General features: G+C 41.2%; 1 protein-coding gene across 5 annotated transcripts in view; it reads right to left on the reverse strand.

Annotated features, from left to right (window-relative positions):
- Positions 1–5999: 5999 nt before the first annotated feature.
- Positions 6000–22789, reverse strand: part of NOBOX (NOBOX oogenesis homeobox) — a 36338-nt gene continuing 19548 nt past the window's right edge. For all 5 annotated transcript variants that reach the window (XM_078394140.1, XM_078394138.1, XM_078394137.1 and 2 more), the window contains exons 6-9: positions 19874–20144; positions 11059–11402; positions 8762–9109; positions 6000–6436 (exon numbers count right to left, since the gene is read on the reverse strand). In XM_078394140.1, coding sequence (XP_078250266.1) covers positions 6411–6436; positions 8762–9109; positions 11059–11402; positions 19874–20144 — 989 coding nt within the window. In that variant the 3' untranslated portion in view covers positions 6000–6410. The remainder of the gene's footprint in view (positions 6437–8761; positions 9110–11058; positions 11403–19873; positions 20145–22789) is intronic.

Genomic DNA, 22789 nt, shown 5'->3' on the forward strand with positions numbered 1-22789 from the left:
AGAACAAGAACTCCTGCATTAACATGTTCCTTTGGCTTCATGCCAAACAGCCATGACCCTGTGATTCATTTGCAACTTTTATTATTCATGCTTTGTTTAAGTCTTTAGTCCAGGAGACATTTATCAGCAGCAACAAGTTGTCTCTGGCTGATAACACTGACTGAGGAAATGCTGTCCTGCCAGTAGATAAGGAATCCTCTGTCATCTTAAGCAGGAAATTCACTCATTGCACTCAGCAAAATGGATTGTCGGTGCCTTTGATTGAAGTGTGTGAATTGAACAATTGGTGTTCAGGCCAAAAATATTGCCAGTGGTAGATTAGGTAACTGCTGGAGCCTGCGATTAGAGATAGGCATGAATTTTGAAATGAATCACCAAAAATTGCTAGTTTATTGATTTGTATTTGTACGAATCAAATGCTCCCAATGAATATGAATCAATTGATTTTTTGTGATTTCTGATTTGTTGATTCATTTGGCTATAAAACGGGGGGGGGGTGAGGCACCTAGAAACACTGACATTGCAGGGAAGCTTCCTCTAAATCCCCTCTACAATTCCTCTAAGTTTGGTGAAGACTGGGTTTCAGATTTCCTAGTTACACAGCCACAAAGAGGGGCCCCCCAGACACCTACAGGCAACAAAAGTATAGAGAACCTTCCCATGATTCTCCTCTACAATTTATCCTGGTTGGTGTAGATTGGGTTTCCCTGCTAAAGGGCACATTCCTGTGAGAACTCAGTTTGTGAGTTTATAACATGGATGTCTGAAACCCAATCTTGATCAAACTTGGAGGGATTATAGAGGAGATGGGGGGGGGCTTATTTGTGATTTTTGATGTCTCTAGGTGTCTGGAGGGGATTTCCTGGTGGTTCCTCCCCATGGGTGTATAACTTGGATGTCCAAAACCCAAATTTGCATGGCTTGTAGAGTAGAGACAGTGGAGGCTTTCCTATGAATGTGGTGTTTCTAGGTGCTGTGGGAGCATTAATACAGGGCTTTAAAGTGAAAACAAATTTAAAAAATTGATCCATCAATTCATCAGGAAAAAAAATCATAAATTAGCAATTCATGATTTGTTGACTTTGACAAATCACAAATTGAAACAAATCACAATTTTCTGATTCACGTCCATCTCTACCTGTGATCCATATTTACAGAGCTTGCTCAACTGACCCATGAATCCAGAAGTGTATGATACCTAAGCCACTCTCACTGATGCTTTTCTGGCACTCTGGATGCTAGCAGAAGGTAGATTACACGTTGCAAAGCTGATCAACTGGGGCACTTGTCCTGCCACAGGGGACAAAAGGCAGAAACTAAGAAACTGAGTGGATTTTCTTCAGAGGGGAATTGCCCTAGACTTCCTTCTGGCCAAGGAGGCTCTTCAGATATATTGAGTGAGGGCTCCAAAATTTGTGCCATGTATCTGAAGATAGGCAAAGGAGACACATGCAAGTTCAATTCAAATTCTTACAGCTATTTAAAATTAACACAGGAGTACTTTTTTCAGTTTTGCTTACCTACTATCATTGTAGGAAGAATGATAAATCTGAATGTGCTAGCTAGGACATTGGAAACTTTTCTGGAAAATATTCCAACTCATGAATGTCGAAACCTACGTCTAGGGGATGAGCAAGCAATTCTATCACATTGCTGCAAGGTAGGTGATAGGTGTGATAGCGCAAACCTGTCCTTTTCAATCTGGTGCCAGGCAGATATTACAGACTAAAACTCTGTTCAGTAGCAGAAAGTGTGACCAGCAGCCATGGACTATCAGTGTTGTAGTTTAAAACATGAGGGGAGCACCTGGGCGGCAAATGCTGGCATAACTCCACTGTACTTTGCACGCAAGGCAGAGGTTACCTGACTTTAAAGGAAGCTGGCCCTTGTATCAGTGCAGGAAGGAAGGTTTCTGGACTTCCCTGCCAACGCATGCTGAACAATAAACCATGCAAAACAGAATGGACTCCCTTTTCTGACAGAATGTAATGCTTTATCACACAGAACCAGAAAGAAGTTACACTCTCGTGTATACTTTGGTAGTAGAAAGATTTACATCATCATTCATGTGTCAGTCTTTGGTAGTATATCTTCATTATCTCCCAACAACCATGTGTTAAACGGCCATTGTTAAGATACCCATCAGTGGCTGTATCTTCAGCATTATTTATTTCCCTGCATTCTCCTTATACCCAAGCACACATAAATATTTGCCAACAGAAGTATCTCCACATGCGTCTGAGGAAGCAGTCTGCAGTCCACAAAAGGTACACCAAATAAAACTTGGGTCCCTTTAAGATGCCACAAGGCTCTTTTTGTTTCCACACAGAATGTAAACTCTTTGCAGTCTGAGAGTAAATATGTCCACCCAGAAATGCACCTCTGCTGTTAAAAGTTTGCAAACAATAGTACAAATTGCCTAGGAACGGTAACTGTGTTTCATTTAAACATTTTGAAGAATGTATCGGAATTTAATGAAAGAATCAAAGGTGACTATGTCCTGTAACACCTTTATAAAATAAATGTGTGACTCATATTTTCTAAATTTATATATTCATTTTCATGCCCATTTAGATCAACAGTCCATACAAAACAGATATGGCAGTTAAAGGCTCTGCCATAAAAAAAAAAAAAGCCTAGGACAAGAAGCAGCCTCACTGGAATATAACTGTTACAACAACTATCCCTCAGGTTTAGAAGTTCCATCACTCTACCCACAGTACAGATTCCCCCTCCTACATGTTGAAATAGTCTGTCCTAAAATGACTACCCAAACATACAAGAATGAAATGAAAAATAATTATTTAAATACGCTGAATGAAATGTTTAGAGTCCAAGCAAACTGTACCGTATAAGCTGTCTTTCAAAAATGATTAATTTTAATCACAAAACCATATAAGAAAAACAAATAAAATTTCAGGCTTTTAAATAGATGTTTATGCAAATAACTCAAAAGTTACACAAAATTAAAAATTACACTGAAAGACACAGTGCACACACCTGTAGAACTCTCACTGGATCCCTCATTTCTTTTTCTTTCCCCACAGTATTTGTGACTAGTTTCAGAGGTTTGGTTCTTGAGGTTTGTAAAAATAATAATCCTGAGCTGGCAACCAGCAGGTGAAAATTTTCACAACATGGAGATGAACATCATTATCCAATCTAAATACAAATGGTAGATCCACACGAAAGTAAACACAGTGGCCAAAATCCTGTTGCACTAGAGCAGACCCAATGAAACAGTGAGAATTTGTTGAGTCAACTCCTGCATAAGTTCCATTTATTCAAAGGGGTTTATTCTATTACTTCCCTCAGAATAGTAAGATACAGTTATAGAGTATGTCCATTTGAATCAATGGAACTTACTGAGGAGTTGACTCAGCAAAGTCCCATTGATTCAATGGGACTACTCTGTGATTTATTACATGAAGCAACAGGATTTGGGCCATTAAATCATTTGTGACATGGTAAATTAACACTTGTGTAAATTCCAGTGAATCAATGGGTCTGCTCTACTTAGAACAAAGGACTAGATAGGATCATTGGTGAAAGGTTCATTTTATGTACAGAAGGAGGACATCCTCAAGAGATGGGTTGTCTTTCCTATTTGCTTCCACAGGCAGAAGTGATCAGCCAACCAGTAGAACTCCCTTAAGAGGAAGGAACCAACCCTGAGTTGAACCACTCTTCATCTCCAGTCACTAGGAAAAGGGAATAATATAAACCATGCAGTACAGTTCAGAAAAAAAAAAAACCAGACATGGTAGGTGCCACTCTGAGAACCTGGTCATAATAACTCAAGGGAGGGATAGGAGTTCCTCCTTCTTCTATATAAAATGAACTTTTCACAATGAGCACCAATGTTCCTTTTTCCTGCAGCAGAGGAGGACATCCTCGAGAGATGGGATTTTCCAAAGCCTGATGTCCTAGGGTGGGACCAAGGAGAGGTTCACCTACCCTCTACAGGTATAAAAAAACATTTGAGTTGGACTTAGGAGAGGTCCTCCACCTACTGAAGGACTTTCCTTCCCAACACCACCTCAGCTGAAGTAAACAGTTCATGCGCCTGGCAAAGGAAGGGTGCACTTTCCAAGCGGACACCTTGTAAACTTCCTTCAGCAGGGAACTGTTATGAAATGTGGTTGATGTGGCCCCAATCCTAGCGGAGTGAGCAGTGATGCCTCAGGTCAGCCTTGAACCAGAAGTCTAATGGCACAAAAGCTATCAGCCACCAAAAGAGAAATGATTTAGAGAATCCTGTTTTCCCATGGTGGATGTTGGAAGGACACAAACAATGCATCGATATGCCTGAAGTGTCTAGATTGTCTCAGCATATGTGTGTGTGTGTGTGTGTGTGTGTGTGTGTGTGTGTGTGTGTGTGTGTGTGTGTGTGTGTGTGTGTGTGTGTGTGTGTGTGTGTGTGTGTGTGTGTGTGTGTGTGTGTGTGTGTGTGTGTGTGTGTGTGTGTGTGTGTGTGTGTGTGTGTGTGTGTGTGTGTGTGTGTGTGTGTGTGTGTGTGTGTGTGTGTGTGTGTGTGTGTGTGTGTCCTCCTCCTTAAATCCATTTATGCTAAATCTTCATGAGGCCTAAAGTGATGGTAGAAAGAAAGGTAGCATCACCTTTTGTTATCTGTGAAAGTTTATTTTTCAGACAAAGGAAGAATTGAGAGGCATGGGATAACTGCCTTTATGAATAGTACATAGTTCTGGCCACACCAATAATGCTCATAGCTCATATACCCTCATGGTTGGTCTTATGGGTGTTCTGCTACTGCCTGATTGGATGATCAGTTCTGCCTGTGATAGCAAGTTGGACAACCCATCTCTTGAGGATGTCCTCCTCTGCCACAGGAACAGATTTAAGTGTATGTCTCTACATTAAGCTGCTGTTAATGGTCAAAAGCGGACACCCCTAGTGACAAAAGGGAAACTGCCCTTTTGCACATCCACAGATTCCTGTCTTTCATTAATTTCAGTGTTGATCATTCACTTCCATATCTTAACATGTACACCAGCCACCTTTACTCAACATTTTGTTAACTTTATCCCATGATTTTGGTAACTATTATTCACTGTCACTCCATCATAAAAAGAATCTGAAAAATAAATCTATGACTGAATTTGGATATAATTGACTTGGACTCAAAATCGCAGCTCAGCAACAGACCCCACTGTGTGATATTGATACAATTACTTGTCTTTGTCATTAACTGTTTGTTTTTATGGGATATAAAACACTTGAGCAACAGACTGCTTAATGGTGAAACTCCACCAGTAAAGGCTTTCAAGAGGCCATAAAATCACCTTTGCAAAAGTATCTAATTTGCAAAAAAATATTCCTTTGAATCTAGATAGGTGGGGTAAAAGCCAAATAAATAAATAATATAAATAAATCTAAACAATGATGTTGAACTACATAATGACACTGAAGTGTATAATCTCTTTTCTCTCTTTGTGATTACATTACAGTGGTGCCTCGCTAGACAATAATCCGTTCCACTGAAATAGCTGTTTAGCGAAAAGCATCTCCCCATTAGAATGCACTGAAACCTGTTTAATGCATTCCAATGGGGAAAGCCGCTTTGCAAACTGCCGATCAGCTGTTTAAATTGCTGTCTTGCAAAGCTTAGGTCCCGAAAACACCTGTTTGGGAGCGCAGAGGGAGCTGTCAAAATCGTCGTCTAGTGAAAATCCGTTTGCGAAGCAGGGACCAAACATTGTCCAGCAAAATTCCCCCATAGGAATCACTGTTTTGCGAATCACTATAGCGATCGCAAAAAGCCAATGTCTAATAAAAAAAACTGTCATGTGGGGTAACTGTCTAGCGAGGCACCACTGTATTCTAGACTGACGCTTTTGCTCCTCAAGACAGAGATAGCTATTACTGCCATGGCCCTGAAATCTACCTGACAATCATGTCTGTGCAGATCTGAAGGAAAATATGCTAAGAGAAAGTCTGCTTTCAAAGCTGTAAAGTAGAGATGCTGCACACAGTCCCAATACAAGAAAGAGTGTTTTTTTTTTTATTTAGGCCCTAAATAAATCACATGTAAGTAACATGGTTACAACCACTATGAGAATCCCGGCTACCTGGTATCTGAGGGCAACAGGACGTATTAAGAACAATATTTTTCTACACAAAAAACAAAAGACTAGATTTTGTTTATTGACTGAAATTTCGCTGCTTCTTTCCTCAGCAGGCAACAATATTAATAAATAAGTAACAGGTAAAAATAATAGAACTAGTCATTGTAACAAGAACACAACGTTATTTTCTCTCTTCTTCAGTCCTTTAGGGCACTTAACTTCAAAGTATAAATCTTTCATCTGTCTATTTCCAGGAAGATATTTAAAAAAATTAAAATGCCATATCTTTTTGTCTTTCTAGAGCTTTTAAATGAGGAGACTGAGTCAGTTCTTGCTATCTTCAGGGAAATCTGAAATGATAAAGATAGGTGAGTGAGGAAAATTTTGCAACTGTATTGTCAGGTATGAGGAACACAGAATCACCAGCATGCAATAAAACTTTCATGGGCCATTAGGGAGCAACATTTTTTTTTCTAGAGCAAAAGTAGTTGTTCTCAATGCCCTCTTTGTGGCATGTACGGCATGTACCTAATGTTTATTGCCAGTGTCACCACCTACAGTTGTTTCCAACTGACCAAAATAATGAAAGGGTGATAATGAATGAGAATTAGTCCTCTAGAACAGTGATTCCAAACCAGGGCCCAGAAGTTGGGTCATAAAACACTGAGGGATGGTATGAGAAGCATACAGTGGTGCAAATGGCAGAGCAAAATGGATCTGGGACCTGGCTACCAAAGGAGGTTTTTGTATATCAGCAAATTTCAGAGCTTCCTCTCTACTATTTTTAATTCATCAGGAAAGTGCGACAGGAGGGAAGGAAAAAAAAATCACTTGCAGCTAGTGTGTGCATCTCTGGCTTGCAATCTCACCCATCTCTTTTAATCTGACAAGTCTGTTTGGCCAGGATGGAGTTAAAAAGCTAAGAATCAGCTAATTGGATCCTAATTAAGATACATGGCAAAATATCCTCCTTTCTGGAGTACAATTGCTCCATTACTTTCTTTAAAGCAAACCTATTTTTTAATCTTTAAAGAAAACCTGTCTTTTGATTCTTCCTGTGATCTTTAGTTGCCCTGCAGCTCTCCCCCCCACCCATGAATCTATACGAGATATCATATTGTGAAACCTTTGCTGGGAAGCCTGTACCACAAATGCTAAATGTTTTAATAAAGTGGCTATTTTTCTCTTTTGAAAGGCTTTTTCTTGAGGATCAATATTTCAGCCCCTGCAGCTTAAATACTTTCCAAATAAAATAATTGGATGGGGCCAACCATTCTCTTTCAAGATACGCGAGATCAGTCTTTTCAATTTATATGAGCTATTTTAAATCTGAAGACATTCAGGGTCACTTGTTTCTGCATGGGGGTGGTTTTAATCATAACTTGAAAACCCTTCATCAAAATTCCCCCAAATTTAGTACAGAGAAAGAACAGACTGCTTACTAAACTTGCCAAATTTGATGCTGATCTAAAGCCCAGTTTAAAAGTTATATATTTTTTTTTTGTTTCGGCTGCCCCCATGTTTAGAATTGCCTTGTAGAATGTTGATTTGCTCTTGTGCAACAATAATATCACTAGTTGGGTTCTTTTTAAGGAGAAAGACAGAACAAAAATATTTTAAATAAATAAATACATTCTTATGCAGTTATAATCCCTGAAAATTTCATCCAGCACAAAATCTAATAGCTGGAATGCTATTAGATGATGCTACTAAAGCCAGCAGCATCAGTAGGAGCATTTAAGTTGCTCCACAGAAAAACTGACTGCACATACATACAAGGGAGCACCTAGGTTTGGATTGAATAATGGCAGTAGCTAGATAATGTAAAATGATAGAGAGTTTTAGAGTCCACTGTTGTGGAGTCACAGAAAAGGATACTGAGTTACCCTCTTGGCCTTTCAGACCTCAAATCGGAATTCAGTGGAACTCTGTCTGCAAATCAAATCACCCCCACTCCCAGAACAACTTTACTGCCACAATGTAGTCTTGCCACTAAAGACAGATTACACATTCCTCTATTAATCTCAAAAAGATTTAGGCCTTTACAACCACACCCTTCAAACTCTTGCACAATCACGACGACTTTTCTGAGTTTTTTATTACAGTGCTAGCAAAACTACAGTTAACGTACACTTCAGAAACTAAAGAAAGTACATACGCTTCACCTTTTCTAATGAGTGGGGAGAAAAATGGCAGAAAGTTGTGTCACAAGATTCACCTATAAAAACTGCACTGAGGAGTAACATTCCACTCCTTCAGAGAAGCTAAGAGGCCACCCTATAGGGGGTAGGTTCTGCCCCCTCCTCCAGCAGCTTGGTACTAGCACTAAGTCTGCAAATTAGGAAGTGGGTAAGGCTGTGTAAGTAATGACCTGGGGGTTCAAATCCCAGGTAGCCGGCTCAAGGTTGACTCAGCTATCCATCCTTCCAAGGTCGGTAAAATGAGTACCCAGCTTGCTGGGGGGGGGGCAATGTGTAGCCTGTATAATTAAAAATTGCAAACCGCCCGGAGAGTGCTTGTAGCGCTATGGGGCGGTATATAAATCCAATAAATAAATAAATAAATAAAATAATGACTGTGATACTGGACAAAGTTCTTTCTAATCATTCCCTCCTGCATTTTTCCCCAGTATCAGTTGTCCCCACCTGTAGCATTTAATATAACTAGTCACTCACCAGCAATATTTTCATCATCTCTGGGGATATTATCAGCACCAGAGGCCCCTTCAAGTGTTGTCATGGGCTCTGGCTGAGACTGGTGATCTGGGCTTGAATCTTGAGCTGCTGTTGCCATTTGTTTTGCACTGAACAGCAGAGCAGATCCTGGCAATGCTGCTTTTGGCAGCTGAAGCAGACAAGAGCTGGGCTGCACACTCTGGCTATGGACATACTGTGGCTGTTCTGCAGAGTAACAGCCTGCTTCTGAGCTGGACAATGGCACCTGTGAGCAAAGCTGAGTGGCAACTGGAGCTCCTTGGACATAAAACTCATTCCAGGGCAGAGCTTGAAATGCAGGGATGTAGCCTAAGTAGAAAGGAGCAGCAAAGGAAAGAGAACAAGGAAAAGAATAAAGACAAGGATGGAAGGAAAAATAAATCACAGTGAAATAGCAAAAAGGGACAGTACAAACAACCATTTTAGTCTCTGAATACAATGTAGCACAAGGCTAAAGAGAATCATAACCTAAAGTCTAAAATAAGATGTTAGCTTTTATCTGTCTTTTCTGGTATCCATATTTGTGTATCATCTTCCTGTTAGATTCCCAAGTTGATTTACAACAGAAATAAAATAAAATAAATTAAAATAGAAATACAAAAAAACCCCAACAGGTAAATAAAAAGCTACAAAATCAAAGCAGCATAAAATAGTCAGCAAAATTAAAACCACGTTTTAAAAGCTTAGGAAGGTAAGGGCTGTACAAGAGGCTGAAACGGCAACAAAGCAGGAGCCATGCAAACTTCTCTGGGAAGAGCATTCCACAGCTTTGGCACTGCAGTAAGAAGACCTTCCTTTCGATAACCATACAGATCACATCAGCTGGCAGTAGCAACAAGTGCATTAACATGGAAAGTTGCATTGCTGTCATGTGTAGTCGGGCTGTTTCTGACTTATAGTGACTTTACTTAAGTTTTCAGAGTATGTGAGATCTTTAAGGAAATGTTTATCATTGCCACCTCCCAATGAGTTACCATATCTGACTAGGTATTTGAACGCAGGCAATTTATCAACTCCTGCTATTATTTATTCATTTAACTTAACTCAATGTATATACTGTCCCATTAGTGTCAAAGCATTATTCCAAGTGTTTATAAGCAATTAAACCCCAAACTCAACAACAGTAGACACTAAAAAAACAATGGAAATAATAGTAGCATAATATAAATATAAAAAAACCAATGGCACCAAACAAATTTTCACAGTAAAGCAGTAAAGGGGAAAGAGCACAGTAAAGAGGCAGGGGGTCGCATTGAAGTATCCCTGAAAGAGTAGTGTTTTCAGCTATCTCTTAATAAGTACAGGGAGGGGGCCAGGTATAGCTCCTCCAGGAACTGATTCCACAGCCTCAGTGCCACAGCAGAGAAGGCCCTACCTCTAGTAGATATTTTTTGGCTCTCTTGGAGTGGCTATCCAGAGGAGCCTGGCCTAAGAAGATCTGGTAGGTTGGGCAGATAACATTGGGGAAAGACGCTCCGACAGGTAATGTGATTCCAAGCCACGAAGGGCTTTATATGTGACTGTCAAGACCTTGAACCTGATTCGGAACACAATGGGCAACCAGTGGAGACTGGCCAAGACTGAAATGATACAATCAAATTTTCTCGCACCAACCACCAGTTTGGCTGCCTCACTCGCTCTTGATAAAGCATGAGAAGATACAAAGGAAAATATGTTGCACCCTGTTTCTTACCATCCTACACACTGTTATGTAGAAGGAAGGTACACAGTCCTTCTATTATACTACATCTAGAGATGTGAAGGGAAAAAGTGGAAAAAATTGGGGGGAAAATATTTTTCTGTGTTTTTTTTCAGAAAAACTGGAAAAAATATGGATTGTGGAATATGTTATTTTACAATGATAAATAATATATCTACAATTAACATGAAGACCTTAATGAAAGACTTCTGAGATTTTATGTATTTACATTCTCTCCAGAGATGTAAAATTTCCAAAAATTTCCTCTTTTTTTCCTAGAAAACAAATGAGAAAAAATGTGTTTTGTTTTGGGGACAGGAATTGGAAATTTTACATCTCTAACTACATCCAACCCTATTGTGATACTGTACTTTGAAATGGCCAGACAATTTGATTATCAGGCTCCTACACATTTCATAAATAAACTGAATTACACGTGCATGCCTTTTGGGAAGATGAACTCAATTCACAGATGTGCAAAGGCTTTCTTTCTCTCTTCCTTCCAGACCAGGGACGATTACCACCAGTACTGGGAGGAATTCAGCCAAAGGGCACTTACCTGAGCTGCTGGCTGCCGGCTGTATTAGGATCTGTCCTCCTATGGGGTTCTGTAGATACCTTTGAGGAGCCTCTCCTGTTCCATATGTCACAAGTCCCCCAGTGCCAGGTAGGGACAAAAAAGCTGTGGTGGATTTATTAGGTGCAGCTGGTGTGAAATGGACACTTGGCAACAGGTTGCCAGTAAGATGGACTGGGAAGTGCTGCAATTGAGACATCTGGTGCTGAGGGTACTGTTTAAATGGGTGTGCCCCAGGCTGAGTTACTGGGGGATAATATGGTGTCTCTAGGTTGGCTGTAGGTTCCAGCTGTTCAGAGTAACTGCACTGCACAGGAGAGTTGACACTGAGGTAAAGGAAGAAACAGTTATTTTGGTAGAAGTGCAATCCACTCACTCTAAGATTGGTACTTACCATGAATATTCCTTCCAATCTGCCTGGAAAAAAAGCATCTTTGTGAGTTTAGGTCCCTCCTACTACCCAGGGAGGTAAGGATCACATAGCCATGAATTTTGGTCTAGCAGCGGTAGACCTCAGCACCTTTTCGAGTTTCACTCCTGGCTAAGCTAATGATAGAAAAAAAACTCAAGAAGTCTAAAGAATCATAGGTAAAAATATGTTTGTAGAAAAAAGAAGGGCATTAGCGAGTGAGATCCTTCCCCCAGCTGGAGTTCAGGCACACTGGATTCACTGCCTCAGTTGCCTCTAGGATTCAGTCCTCTCCTTCACATTTGGCTTACAAAACTGATTTGGCCTTGTGAGACTTCAGGCAGATTCTCATATGACGGCTAACTGGCCTCACAAAACCTCAGCAGGCTGTAAAATGGCTTGCTAAAAGTGTCTGGCCTTTTCCTGTGGCTATTGCCAGCCGAACCCTCCCCTTTTATGGAGTTCCTTAGGCATTCCCAGCAAATAGCCCTTCCAGGGCCAGGAAGGAATTTTTCATATCATTGTGGCATGTTTTTCACTTTCTCTTTGGGTTCCCTGGGTGGCTGTGTTTGTTTGCTTTCATGTTTGGCTGTAGTGTTGCTCTCTTGTTGTTGACGTCTTTGGTCTCAACTAAATCTTCTCTTGTCACAACTGATGTGTATGAAAGAGAGGAGAAAGCAAGGTCTAAAAACTGGCAGGGGAAAAAAATCAGATCCAGATGTGGCAAGGGTGTGGTCCCCTCTGAGGAACACGTGCCCAATTTTTCAGATTGGTGACAGCAGGGAATTCGGTATGAGCCAGTCCCCAAGATGTTCCCAAGAAGCAAGCAGGGGGAATCATCTAGAATTCCACATATGGATCCCGCCCCCAGATTTCCCATCTATGTAGTATGTACTCCCTTATGCAAAGAATTGTGACTGTCCCTTTCATACATATGGGACATATGACTCATCCTTCTCAACATCCTTAGAGTGATCTAGGTTTTCAAAATATTGGGTCAGAGATGGTTTTGATTCCAACCTGTGTTGTTTGTTTAGTAAATTTTTCCTCTGGTGCTTGTGTGCTGCCATTGTACGTATGTATATAAATATACAGTATAGTAACTAGACAACACAGTCAACAAACTATATTACTACTTATTCTAATAAGTGTTTGTCTCCCCTTCAGTTAGATAAACAGATCCTTTCTTAGCAGGAGGGGGGGAGGCCTTGGAAGAGGGAGCTGAGAAGGTGACTGACATCAGCAAATCCAGCCAAGAATTCACCACTGCCAGGACAAAGGAGCAAGGAGGAAATATCAAATGTATATACCTGTAAGCAATAAACTCTTCTGTATTGTCTCTGTAGCTCAGACAGGAAGAATTCCTGGCACACTCCTTATGACATTGGCTAAGAGCACAGTTAAAGAGTTTCAGCCAATTTATGCTGTGACCTTTTTGATGGTAAATATAACAACCTTGTGGCATCTGTACTATGTTCCCCAGCACCTGCAGTGTCTTAGTGTATTCTCTGATGAGTGATTTATTTCTGGGAGTGGGGGGTGCAGGATGAGAGGAATCAAAGAAAGGTTGTCACTTGGGTCACTTGGCTGGCTTTTTGTCTTCTTTTCATTGGTGACTTTTTCAGAACTGGCTTCTTTAATTTATTTTTTCATTATTGCTAAGCAAGCCTGTTAAGCCTCAGAAAGCAAGTCAGTCATATTTTTCTGGCTGAGAATGCAGAAATTCTAAAATGGCTGAGGTCTCCCTCTTACAACCCCATAGCTGTGGAAAAGATGCAAGTTTGGGGTACAGAAAGAAAGAAAAATCCTGAATTTGTAGTGGACTAACAAAGAGCACCTGCCAGCCTTTTCTTCTTCAAAAGAAAGATAATGAATCTCAGGCTGCAGCCTCCACCCTGCAGCCTCCAATTAGGCCTGTCCTCATAGTACTTAGGAAAAGATGAGACCCAGGTAAGGTATTCCCCTCTCATGGATCTGTTGCTCTGGCAGAATTCTAATAAAGGCCAGCACTCTCTTGCCTGAGGAGAGGAGCCTAATGTGCTCCCTCACCTTATTAGGTTGAGAGGCCTCTTCCCTCTTTAGCACCAGGTAAAAAAGAACAAAGTGAGGAGGTAAGTAGGGTGGGGTGGGTGCTAGAGGCAGGCCCCAGGAAAGGAAGAAAATACTTTTTCCAAACAAGGCTTGAAGGAAAAGAACTAGAGAAGAACTTGCCTTTGTTTTAGGTAAAGGTTCCCCTTGACCATTTGTCTAATTGTGTCCGACTCTAGGGGGTGGTACTCATCTCCGTTTCCAACCCATAGAGCTAGTGTTTGTCTGAAGACAATCTTCTGTGGTCACATGGCCAGTGCGACTAGACACGAAATGCCGTTACCTTCCCACCGTGGTGGTATCTATTTATCTACTCGCATTTACATGCTTTCGAACCGCTAGGTTGGTGGGAGCTGGGACAAGCGATGGGAGCTCACTCCGTTGCGTGGATTCAATCTTACGACTACAGGTCTTCTGACCTTGCAGCATAGAGGCTTCTGCGGTTTAATCCGCAGCACCACCACATCCCTTTGTTTTAATTGGCCAAATAAAAAGACCATTCCAAAATAAGGGGCCTATTGAGACACGTATTCAGAATACGGACGTGGTGGCGCTGTGGGCTAAACCGCAGAAGCCTGTGCTGCAGGGTCAGAAGACCAAGCAGTCGTAAGATCGAATCCACATGACAGAGTGAGCACCCGTCGCTTGTCCCAGCTCCCGCCAACCTAGCAGTTCGAAAGCATGCAAATGCAAGTAGATAAATAGGGACCACCTCGGTGAGAAGGTAACAGCGTTCCGTGTCTAAGTCGCACTGGCCATGTGACCACGGAAGATTGTCTTCGGACAAAACGCTGGCTCTATGGCTTGGAAACGGGGATGAGCACCGCTCCCTAGAGTCGAACACGACTGGACAAAAATTGTCAAGGGGAACCTTTACCTTTACCTATTACAGAATACAGACATTATACACATCTGTGCATCTCTAGTCTGCTCTGCCCCAACCACCTGTTCTGGTTCAAGCCCAACAGATATGCATACTTGGGTGACATGTTTTCCTCAATACTAGAGGACAGACCCAAGCTACACATGGGCCAGGTTTTATTGCCATGATTACATGCAAATACTACACAACGGCTGGTGAGCAGGGCAGAAAAATCCTGTGAAGTCCATCTGAGTCACCCCATGACAGAGGCAGCCATTAAAGATGTTACATCTGGGGTACACATAAAGATACATGATTTCGTGGGGATGGGGAGAAAGCTAATACTTTTGGGAATGCAGTTCACCTTTCTTTTTATTTCACAACAAACATTGTTTTTCCTCAAGAAAACACAACTCTTAACAGACTTTGCTCTTCTTTCCAGAGCCTGGACTTTACACATTGACTGAAATCTACTACTAAGCCACAACTAGAATATACCATTGAATCAATGGAATTTACAAAAGAGTTGACTAAATCCCCACTGATTTAATGGGCCTATTCTAGTTGCACAGTAGTCAAGAGTCTCCTCTAGCAACACAATTCTAAAGCATCAATTTTGCGGCGGTCAGCCTTCTTTATGGTCCAGCACTCACTTCCTTACATAGCTACTGGAAAAACCATAGCTTTGACTATGCGGACCATTGTTGGCAAGGTAATGTCTCTGCTTTTTAAGATGCTGTTTAGGTTTGTCATTACTTTCCTCCCAAGAAGCAGGTGTCTTTTAATTTTGTGGCTGCTGTCGCCATCTGCAGTGATCATGGAGCCCAAGAAAGTGAAATCTGTCACTGCCTCCATATCTTCCCCTTCTACTTACCAGGGGTGATGGGGCCAGTGGCCATGATCTTAGTTTTTTTTTTATGTTGAGCTTCAGACCCTTTTTTGTGCTCTCCTCTTTCACCCTCATTAAGAGGTTCTTTAATTCCTCCTCACTTTCTGCCATCAGAGTGGTATCATGTGCATATCTGAGGTTGTTGATATTTCTTCTGGCAATCTTAATTCTTAATGTATTCTGATTAGGCATCCTTCAGTTTCGAGAGACTATGGTATGGAGGACTTTGAACAGCGTCTAGTGTGGCTGAGAAGGCCAATTCGAGAGTGACAATCCCTTTCATACTGAAGAAAATTACAATCTGTACCCGTCTAGCTCCCTGATTTTGCTGTTTTTGTGACTGCCTCTTTGCCTCGGCCTGTTGGACAAGGATCTCTTCAAATTGGGAGAGACCGTGATGCACCGCCTGCCTCCGGGCTGAACACTCAGATGTCAGATATCCTTGCATTGCAGCTGTGATCTCCCTCTGGGGCGATTTCCCTGCACTAATTCTCCATACAGGAGATCCTTTGGAATCCAACCATCAGCCATTCTCACAACATGCCCAAGCCAACGTAGATGTCACTGTTTCAGTAATGTATGCATCCTAAAAATTCCAGCTCGATCTAGGACTACTCTATTTGGAACTTTATCCTGCCAGGTGATATCAAAACTCTGTCGGAGACATTGGATATGGAATGTGTTCAGCTTCCTCTCCTGCTGTGCACAAAGAGACCAGGACTCACTGCAGTACAGGAGTGTGCTCAGGACACAGGCTTTATAGACCTGGATCTTGGTGTATGCCGTCAACTACTTATTGAGCCATACTCTCTTTGTGAGTCTAGAGAACATGGTAGCTGCTTTCCCAATGCGTTTATCCAGCTTGACATCTAGGGAGAGAGTGCCAGAGATCATTCAGCCAAGGTACACAAAGTCATGAACAACCTCCAATTCTTGTGTGGAGATGGTAATAGAGGGAGGTGAGTCCAGGCCCTGGCCCATGACTTGTGTTTTCTTCAGGCTGATTGTTAGTCCAAAGTCTTGGCAGGCCTTGCTAAAACAATTCATGAGTTGTTGGAGGTCTTCAGCAGAGTGGGCAACAATGGCTGCATCATCGGCGAAGAGGAAGTCCCGCATGCATTTCAGTTGGATTGTGGTCTTTGCTCTCAATCTAGAGAGATTAAAGAGCTTTCCATCTAATCTAGTCCAGAGATAGACACCTTCTGTTGTAGTTCCAAAGGTGTGCTTCAGCATGACACCAAAAAAGATTCCAAACAGGGTCGGTGCAAGGAAGGTGGAGTACAACAGGACATGAAGGATGCAAACATCGTCACATTTTACAAGAACAAAGGAGACAGACGTGACTGCAATAACTACCGTGGCATCTCTCTTCTCAGCATTGCAGGGAAGCTGCTTGCCCATGTTGTGCTGAAGAGACTTCAGCTGCTTGCAGAAAGAATCTATCCAGAATCACAGTGTGGATTTCGAGCTAATAGATCCACCACGGACATGGGATTCTCCCTCAGACAGTTGCAGGAGAAATGCAGGGAACAACAACAGCCACTCTTTGTGGCCTTCATAGATCTCACAAAGGCCTTTGACTTGGTTAGCAGGGATGACCTTTTTAAAATACTTCCCAAGATTGGATGTCCACGTCGGATCCTTAACATCATCAGGTCCTTTCATGAGGGAATGAAGGGCACTGTAGATTTTGATGGCTCAACATCAGATCCCTTTGACATACGAAGCGGAAATTGTATTCTGCATATAAGTTAAATAAGCAGAGAGACAATATACAGCCTTGTCGTACTCCTTTCCCAATTTTGAACCAATCAGTTGTTCTTACTGTTGCTTCCGGGCCCACATATAGATTTCTCAGGAGGTAGATAAGGTGGTCAGGCACTCCCATTTCTGTAAGAACTTGCCATACTTTGCTGTGGTCCACAAAGACAAAGACTTTTGCTTTGTCAATGAAGCAGAAGTTCTCGGTCCACATACTGCTGAAGCCTACCTTGGAGGATTTTGAGCATAACCTTGCTAGCGTGTGAAATGAGTGCAACTGTACGGTAACTGGAGCATTCTTTGGCACTGCCCTTCCTTGGGATTAGGATGTAGATTGATCTCTTCCAATCCTCTGGCCACTACTGAGTTTTCCAAACTTGCTGCCATATTGAGTGTAGCACCTTAACAGTATCACCTTTTTAAAGATTTTTTTAGAATAGTTCAACTGGAATGCCATCACCTCCACTGGCCTTGTTAGCCATGCTAACTTGACATCACTCTCCAGGATGCCTGGCTCAAGGTCAGCAACCACACTATCTGGGTTGTCCGGGACATCCAGATCTTTCTGGTATAATTCCTCTGTGTATTCTTGCCACCTCTTCTTGATGTCTTTTGCTTCTGTAAGGTCCCTACCATTTTTGTCCTTCATCATGTCCATCTTTGCATAAAACGTTCCTTTAATATCTCCAGTTTTCTTGAACAGATCTCTGGTTTTTCCCTTTCTATTCTTTTCCTCTATATCTTTGCACTCTTCATTTAAGAGGGCACTCTTGTCTCTCCTTGCTATTCCTTGGAAGTCTGCATTCAATTTTCTGTAACTTTCCTTATCTCCCTTGCATTTTGTTTCCCTTCTCTTCTCTGCTGTTTGTAAGGCCTTGTTGGACAGCCACTTTGCTTTCTTGCATTTCCTTTTCTTTGGGATAGTTTTTGTTGCTGCTTCCTGTACAATGCTACAAGCCTCCATCCATAATTCTTCAGGCACTCTGTCCACCAAATCTAGTTCCTTAAATCTGTTCTTCACTTCCACTGTGTATTCATAATGGATTTGGTTTAGATTATACCTGACTAGCCCAGTGGTTTTTCCTACTTTCTCCAATTTAAGCTTGGGTTTTGCTATAAGAATCTGATGATCAGAGCCACAATCAGCCCCAGGTCTTGTTTTTGCTGACTGTATAGAGCTTTTCCATCTTTGGCTGCAGAGAATATAATCAATCTGATTTGTGTACTGCCCATCTGGTGATTTCCATGTTTAGAGTCGCTTCTTGTGTTGTTGATAAAGAGTGTTTGTGATGACCAGCTTGTTCTCTTGACAAAACTCTATTAGCCTTTGTACTGCCCATCTGGTGATTTCCATGTTTAGAGTCGCTTCTTGTGTTGTTGATAAAGAGTGTTTGTGATGACCAGCTTGTTCTCTTGACAAAACTCTATTAGCCTTTGCCCTGCTTCGTTTTGAACTCCAAGGCCAAACTTCCCTGTTGTTCCTTTTATCTCTTGACTCCCTACTTTAGCATTCCAGTCCCCTAGAATGAGAAGAACATCTTTCTTTGGTGTCGGTTCTAGAAGGTGTTGTAAGCCTTCATAGAATAGGTCAATTTCAGCCTCTTCAGCATTGGTGGTTGGTGCATAAACTTCGATTACTGTGATGTTGAAAGGTCTGCCTTAGATTCATATGGAAATCATTCTATCGTTTTTGAGATTGTATGCCACTACAGCTTTTCCCACTCTTTTGTTGACTGAGGGCTACTCCATTTTTCTACGGGATTCTTGCCCACAATAGTAGATATGGTAATCGTCTGAATTGAATTCACCCATTCCTTTCCATTTTAGTTCACTGACACCCAGGATATCAATGTTTATTCTTGCCATCTCCTGTCTGACCACATCCAGCTTCCCAAGGTTCATAGATCTTACATTCCAGGTTCCTATGCAGTATTTTTCTTTGCAGCATCGGACTTTCCTTTCACTTCCAGGCACATCCGCAACTGAGTGTCCTTTTGGCTTTGGCCAAACCACTTCATTAGCTCTGGAGCTACTTGTAATTGTCCTCCACTCTTCTTCAGTAGCGTGTTGGACATCTTCCAACCTGAGGGGCTCCTCTTCCAGTGTCATATCTTTTAGCCTCTTGTTTCTGTCCATGGATACTGGATTGGCTTGCCAGTTCCTGCTCCAGGTGGCTCACATTTAATCAGAATTCTCCACTACGACCTGTCTGTCTTGGGTGTCCCTGCATGTCATAGCCCATAGCTTCTCTGAATTACTCATCCCCTTTGCCACGACAAGGCAGCAAGTTTTAGCTATATTTCTCATGTGTCCATTCCAAATCCTAGCACAGCTTTAATCTCTACTACCAATGCAATATTTAGCTCTCAGTGTAATACAGAAGACCACTTGCTATTTGTTTGTATACATTGCTTTTGTTATATTTATATTTGCTATATTTCCTTGATGCAAGCTACAACCATTTCTCAGATGGTCTATATCAAAATGGAAAAACTGATGAAATATTGCTCCCCTCCAACTTCCCTCTCATCCCACAAATTTCCAGGTAGAGTTGCTAATTACTACCAGTCTAGTTTTAATCTAATAGTTAGTCTTGTGGTTTCTTTTGAAAGTAATGGATTATACTAATGAATAATATATCAGATAATGATGATAATCTTAACAGTTCCCCTGCTGATGACACCAAATTCATAGGAGTGACTTAATAATCAATAGTGTATGACACTGATTTTGAACATCATGTTCCAAGCTCTCTCTACTAAGTTATCGTATGTGGCTACTTGCTTACCTTTGGCTCTGGATGCTGTAGGTGAAGGTATCACTGGAGCTGCTTTCCTGGCTGGCTGGGCTATATTCACTGCTGGGACTATCCAACATCAATGGAACAATCGGATTGTTTTGGTTTATCGCCACATTGAGAGGCAAACTAGCTCTACGGATGGGTGGAGGACTTGGAATGCCAGGAAATATTTCTTCCTTAAGAGAAGAGAAGGTGCCCTGGGGCACGGGCTTTGTCTGGACAGATTCATATGGGGTTGTCCTGCCAGTAACTGAGGCAACTGTAAAGGGAAAAGAAAGGATGTGTCATACATGAAAGTAAAATAGCAGAGTCAAGAGTAGAAAGTTGGTACAATGGGAATAAAAAAAAATTAGGGATGAAACACTGCAAAAACAAAAGCACACAAAAATCAAACGAAAGCTAACTCTCCCTGTTGTTCTGAAAAACTGGCATGTTAAAAGAAGAAGAGGTGCACTCTCGCCTGCTTTCTAGGACAGTGGCTCCCAAGTTTGTATTTTTCATGCATGCCCCTAAAGTGTACAACTGAAACCTTCGACAAACAGGTAGTCACAAATATCATATAGTAATAATGACATGTGAGCTGTAATGGATAGAGTGGATAGGAAACAAAGGAGACCTGGTTTCAAATCCCTGCTTGGCCATGGAAACTCACTGGGTGCAAGTTGACAGCACATAAGAGCAGAACAATTATACAAGTGTACCATCCATAATTTTCTGGTTTGCCTCTGCATGATTATGAACTGATTTGTTTTTTTCCCCACATTCCGGACATCTACTCAAGCTTATTATTCTTGAAACAAAGTAAGTGTAAGAACTTCCTTCCTGGTTTGTTTATGACAGGTATTATGGACATCTATGAGACAGTATGAGACAAGGAAGAGGTAACAAGCTTTTAGCAAAGAGAATAAGTGATGCTGGGAGGATTCAGAACTGTTTGCGTATTTCTGCAACTGGATCTGTCTGCACTACATCTATCAGCACTGACCTGTCAGATGCTACCTGTAAATTTTATCCCTGAAGGTAAACAGTAAGTATGGACAGTTCACGCATTGCCAGACATGGGAGAGAGGGATGCAGAGTAAATGCACAATTTCTCTTCATTTGCTGAGATCGAAACATCTTTTTCTGGAGTATTTCTACTGTATGGATAGTGTATTCTAGCATTCAAATGCACATCATCATTAGGAAGCTGCTGTTCTCCCTGCCCTCATCAGGGAGATGATAATGAAGACTGTTAAGTAACATGATGCAAAACTTATACATTATTTCATATTTATATCCTACTTTTTTCCTGAACCATACTTAATGCTTAAAGATACAAATATTAAAGCAGCTCAATGGAACTTTCCCTCTTCATTCTGTAATACAGGAGTTTGACCTTTATACTGAGTTTCAGTCTAAGAATTAGCAAGCTACAGTGACCATAAGGCTCATTACAGTTGAACAACTCCATGAGACCTTAAGCATGAGAATTGTCATTAGTCAAATCCATACAATATGCTGAATTGTTATAAACAAGGAGCTATGTGCTGTGAGCTTAAATATACTACTCAGACATTGCCACTAACCACACAACTTCTATCCATGGTTTGTTTATTGTGCTTTCTGGCAATTGGCAGCTTCCCTTTTCTAGTATGTTTCCTTCCCACAAACCAGAGAAAGAAATCAAGTTCCTTCTCTGGTTTGTTGATTAGGAACAAGCCAGAAAAGGGAAGATGTTGGCAGCCAAGAACACACCATGAAAGATGTTGGCTGCCAAACGGTGGAACAAAGCTTTCCTGTTGACAACAGAGTGATTAAACAGTGTGGATCAGCACACTGCTCAGCTATGCTGAGCCAGGGTTCCTGTAGATCCCTGGCTTACCACATCATTTGAACTGGGTCTCTGTGTATATATAGACAGTATATATTTAAAATCATAATACTATATAGTAGGAATACTTAGAACAATACTTAAGAACCTCGGTGTACAAGTAAAGGGGTTAATTTTTTCCTCTTGCTTCAAAGCCTAAACTTATTTATAATCCCAAAACTGCTAAGTGTTGTGGGACAGAACTTCTTATTTTCATGAACGGAATTTTCCTTTCTAGGACCATGAGTTTTCATTAGGATCTCAGGGTACTGGGTGGCTTAAACTAAAATGTTCTGAGACCACAGCAGCTATTTTATGTCTTTGAAACACACAATGCCACAAATGATTCAAATGAGCCTACTCTAACTACAACTCACTGTGCTAAAGTATGTTTTAGTTAGAGTAGACCAATTTGAATAAATGGAACTAATGGAGTAGATGATGTACAAAATTTTGCTGATTTAATAGGCCTACCCTAGTGGTATTTGTCACACTAAGCAACAGGATTTTGGCCAGTAACTTGCAAAATAATACAAAATTAAGTAAGAGATAATACAGACTGCTTAATACAGCAATTCAGATTATTAAGACAACAATACCCCTCTCATTTATATCTGCTTCTCTTCAAAACAAGTATGTGATTTCCAATTGCTGGGTAAGGTCCATGCCACAAAAGAAACTAATTAGGTATCTGAAATTAGTGAACCCTTAAGAAGAAAAGATGGTATGGTTCTTCCAGCACCACCTTGCCTCAATATATATGTAGCAGATGAATAGGTATTTGTTTTACAAATGTACAACTGGAAGACTGCACACCTTTATTTGCATTTCTTATGACTCTGGCACACAGCACTGAAAGACTGGAACGCCTGCTGGGAGAACATTGTAAAAGGATAAAATACACGTTTGCCTTTATCTATGACTTGACCCTTAATCCTGTGCCATTTACTAGTACAATCTACTGGCTTTTGCTGGCATTCCAACAAAAGTAAAATTGAGTTCAAAGATCCAGTCTCAAATTGTGGGTAGAATACTGCTAGTTGCAGCTGAAT

This window comes from Pogona vitticeps, chromosome 5 (assembly GCF_051106095.1).
Source record: "Pogona vitticeps strain Pit_001003342236 chromosome 5, PviZW2.1, whole genome shotgun sequence".
In the NCBI taxonomy this organism is placed as follows: domain Eukaryota; kingdom Metazoa; phylum Chordata; class Lepidosauria; order Squamata; family Agamidae; genus Pogona; species Pogona vitticeps.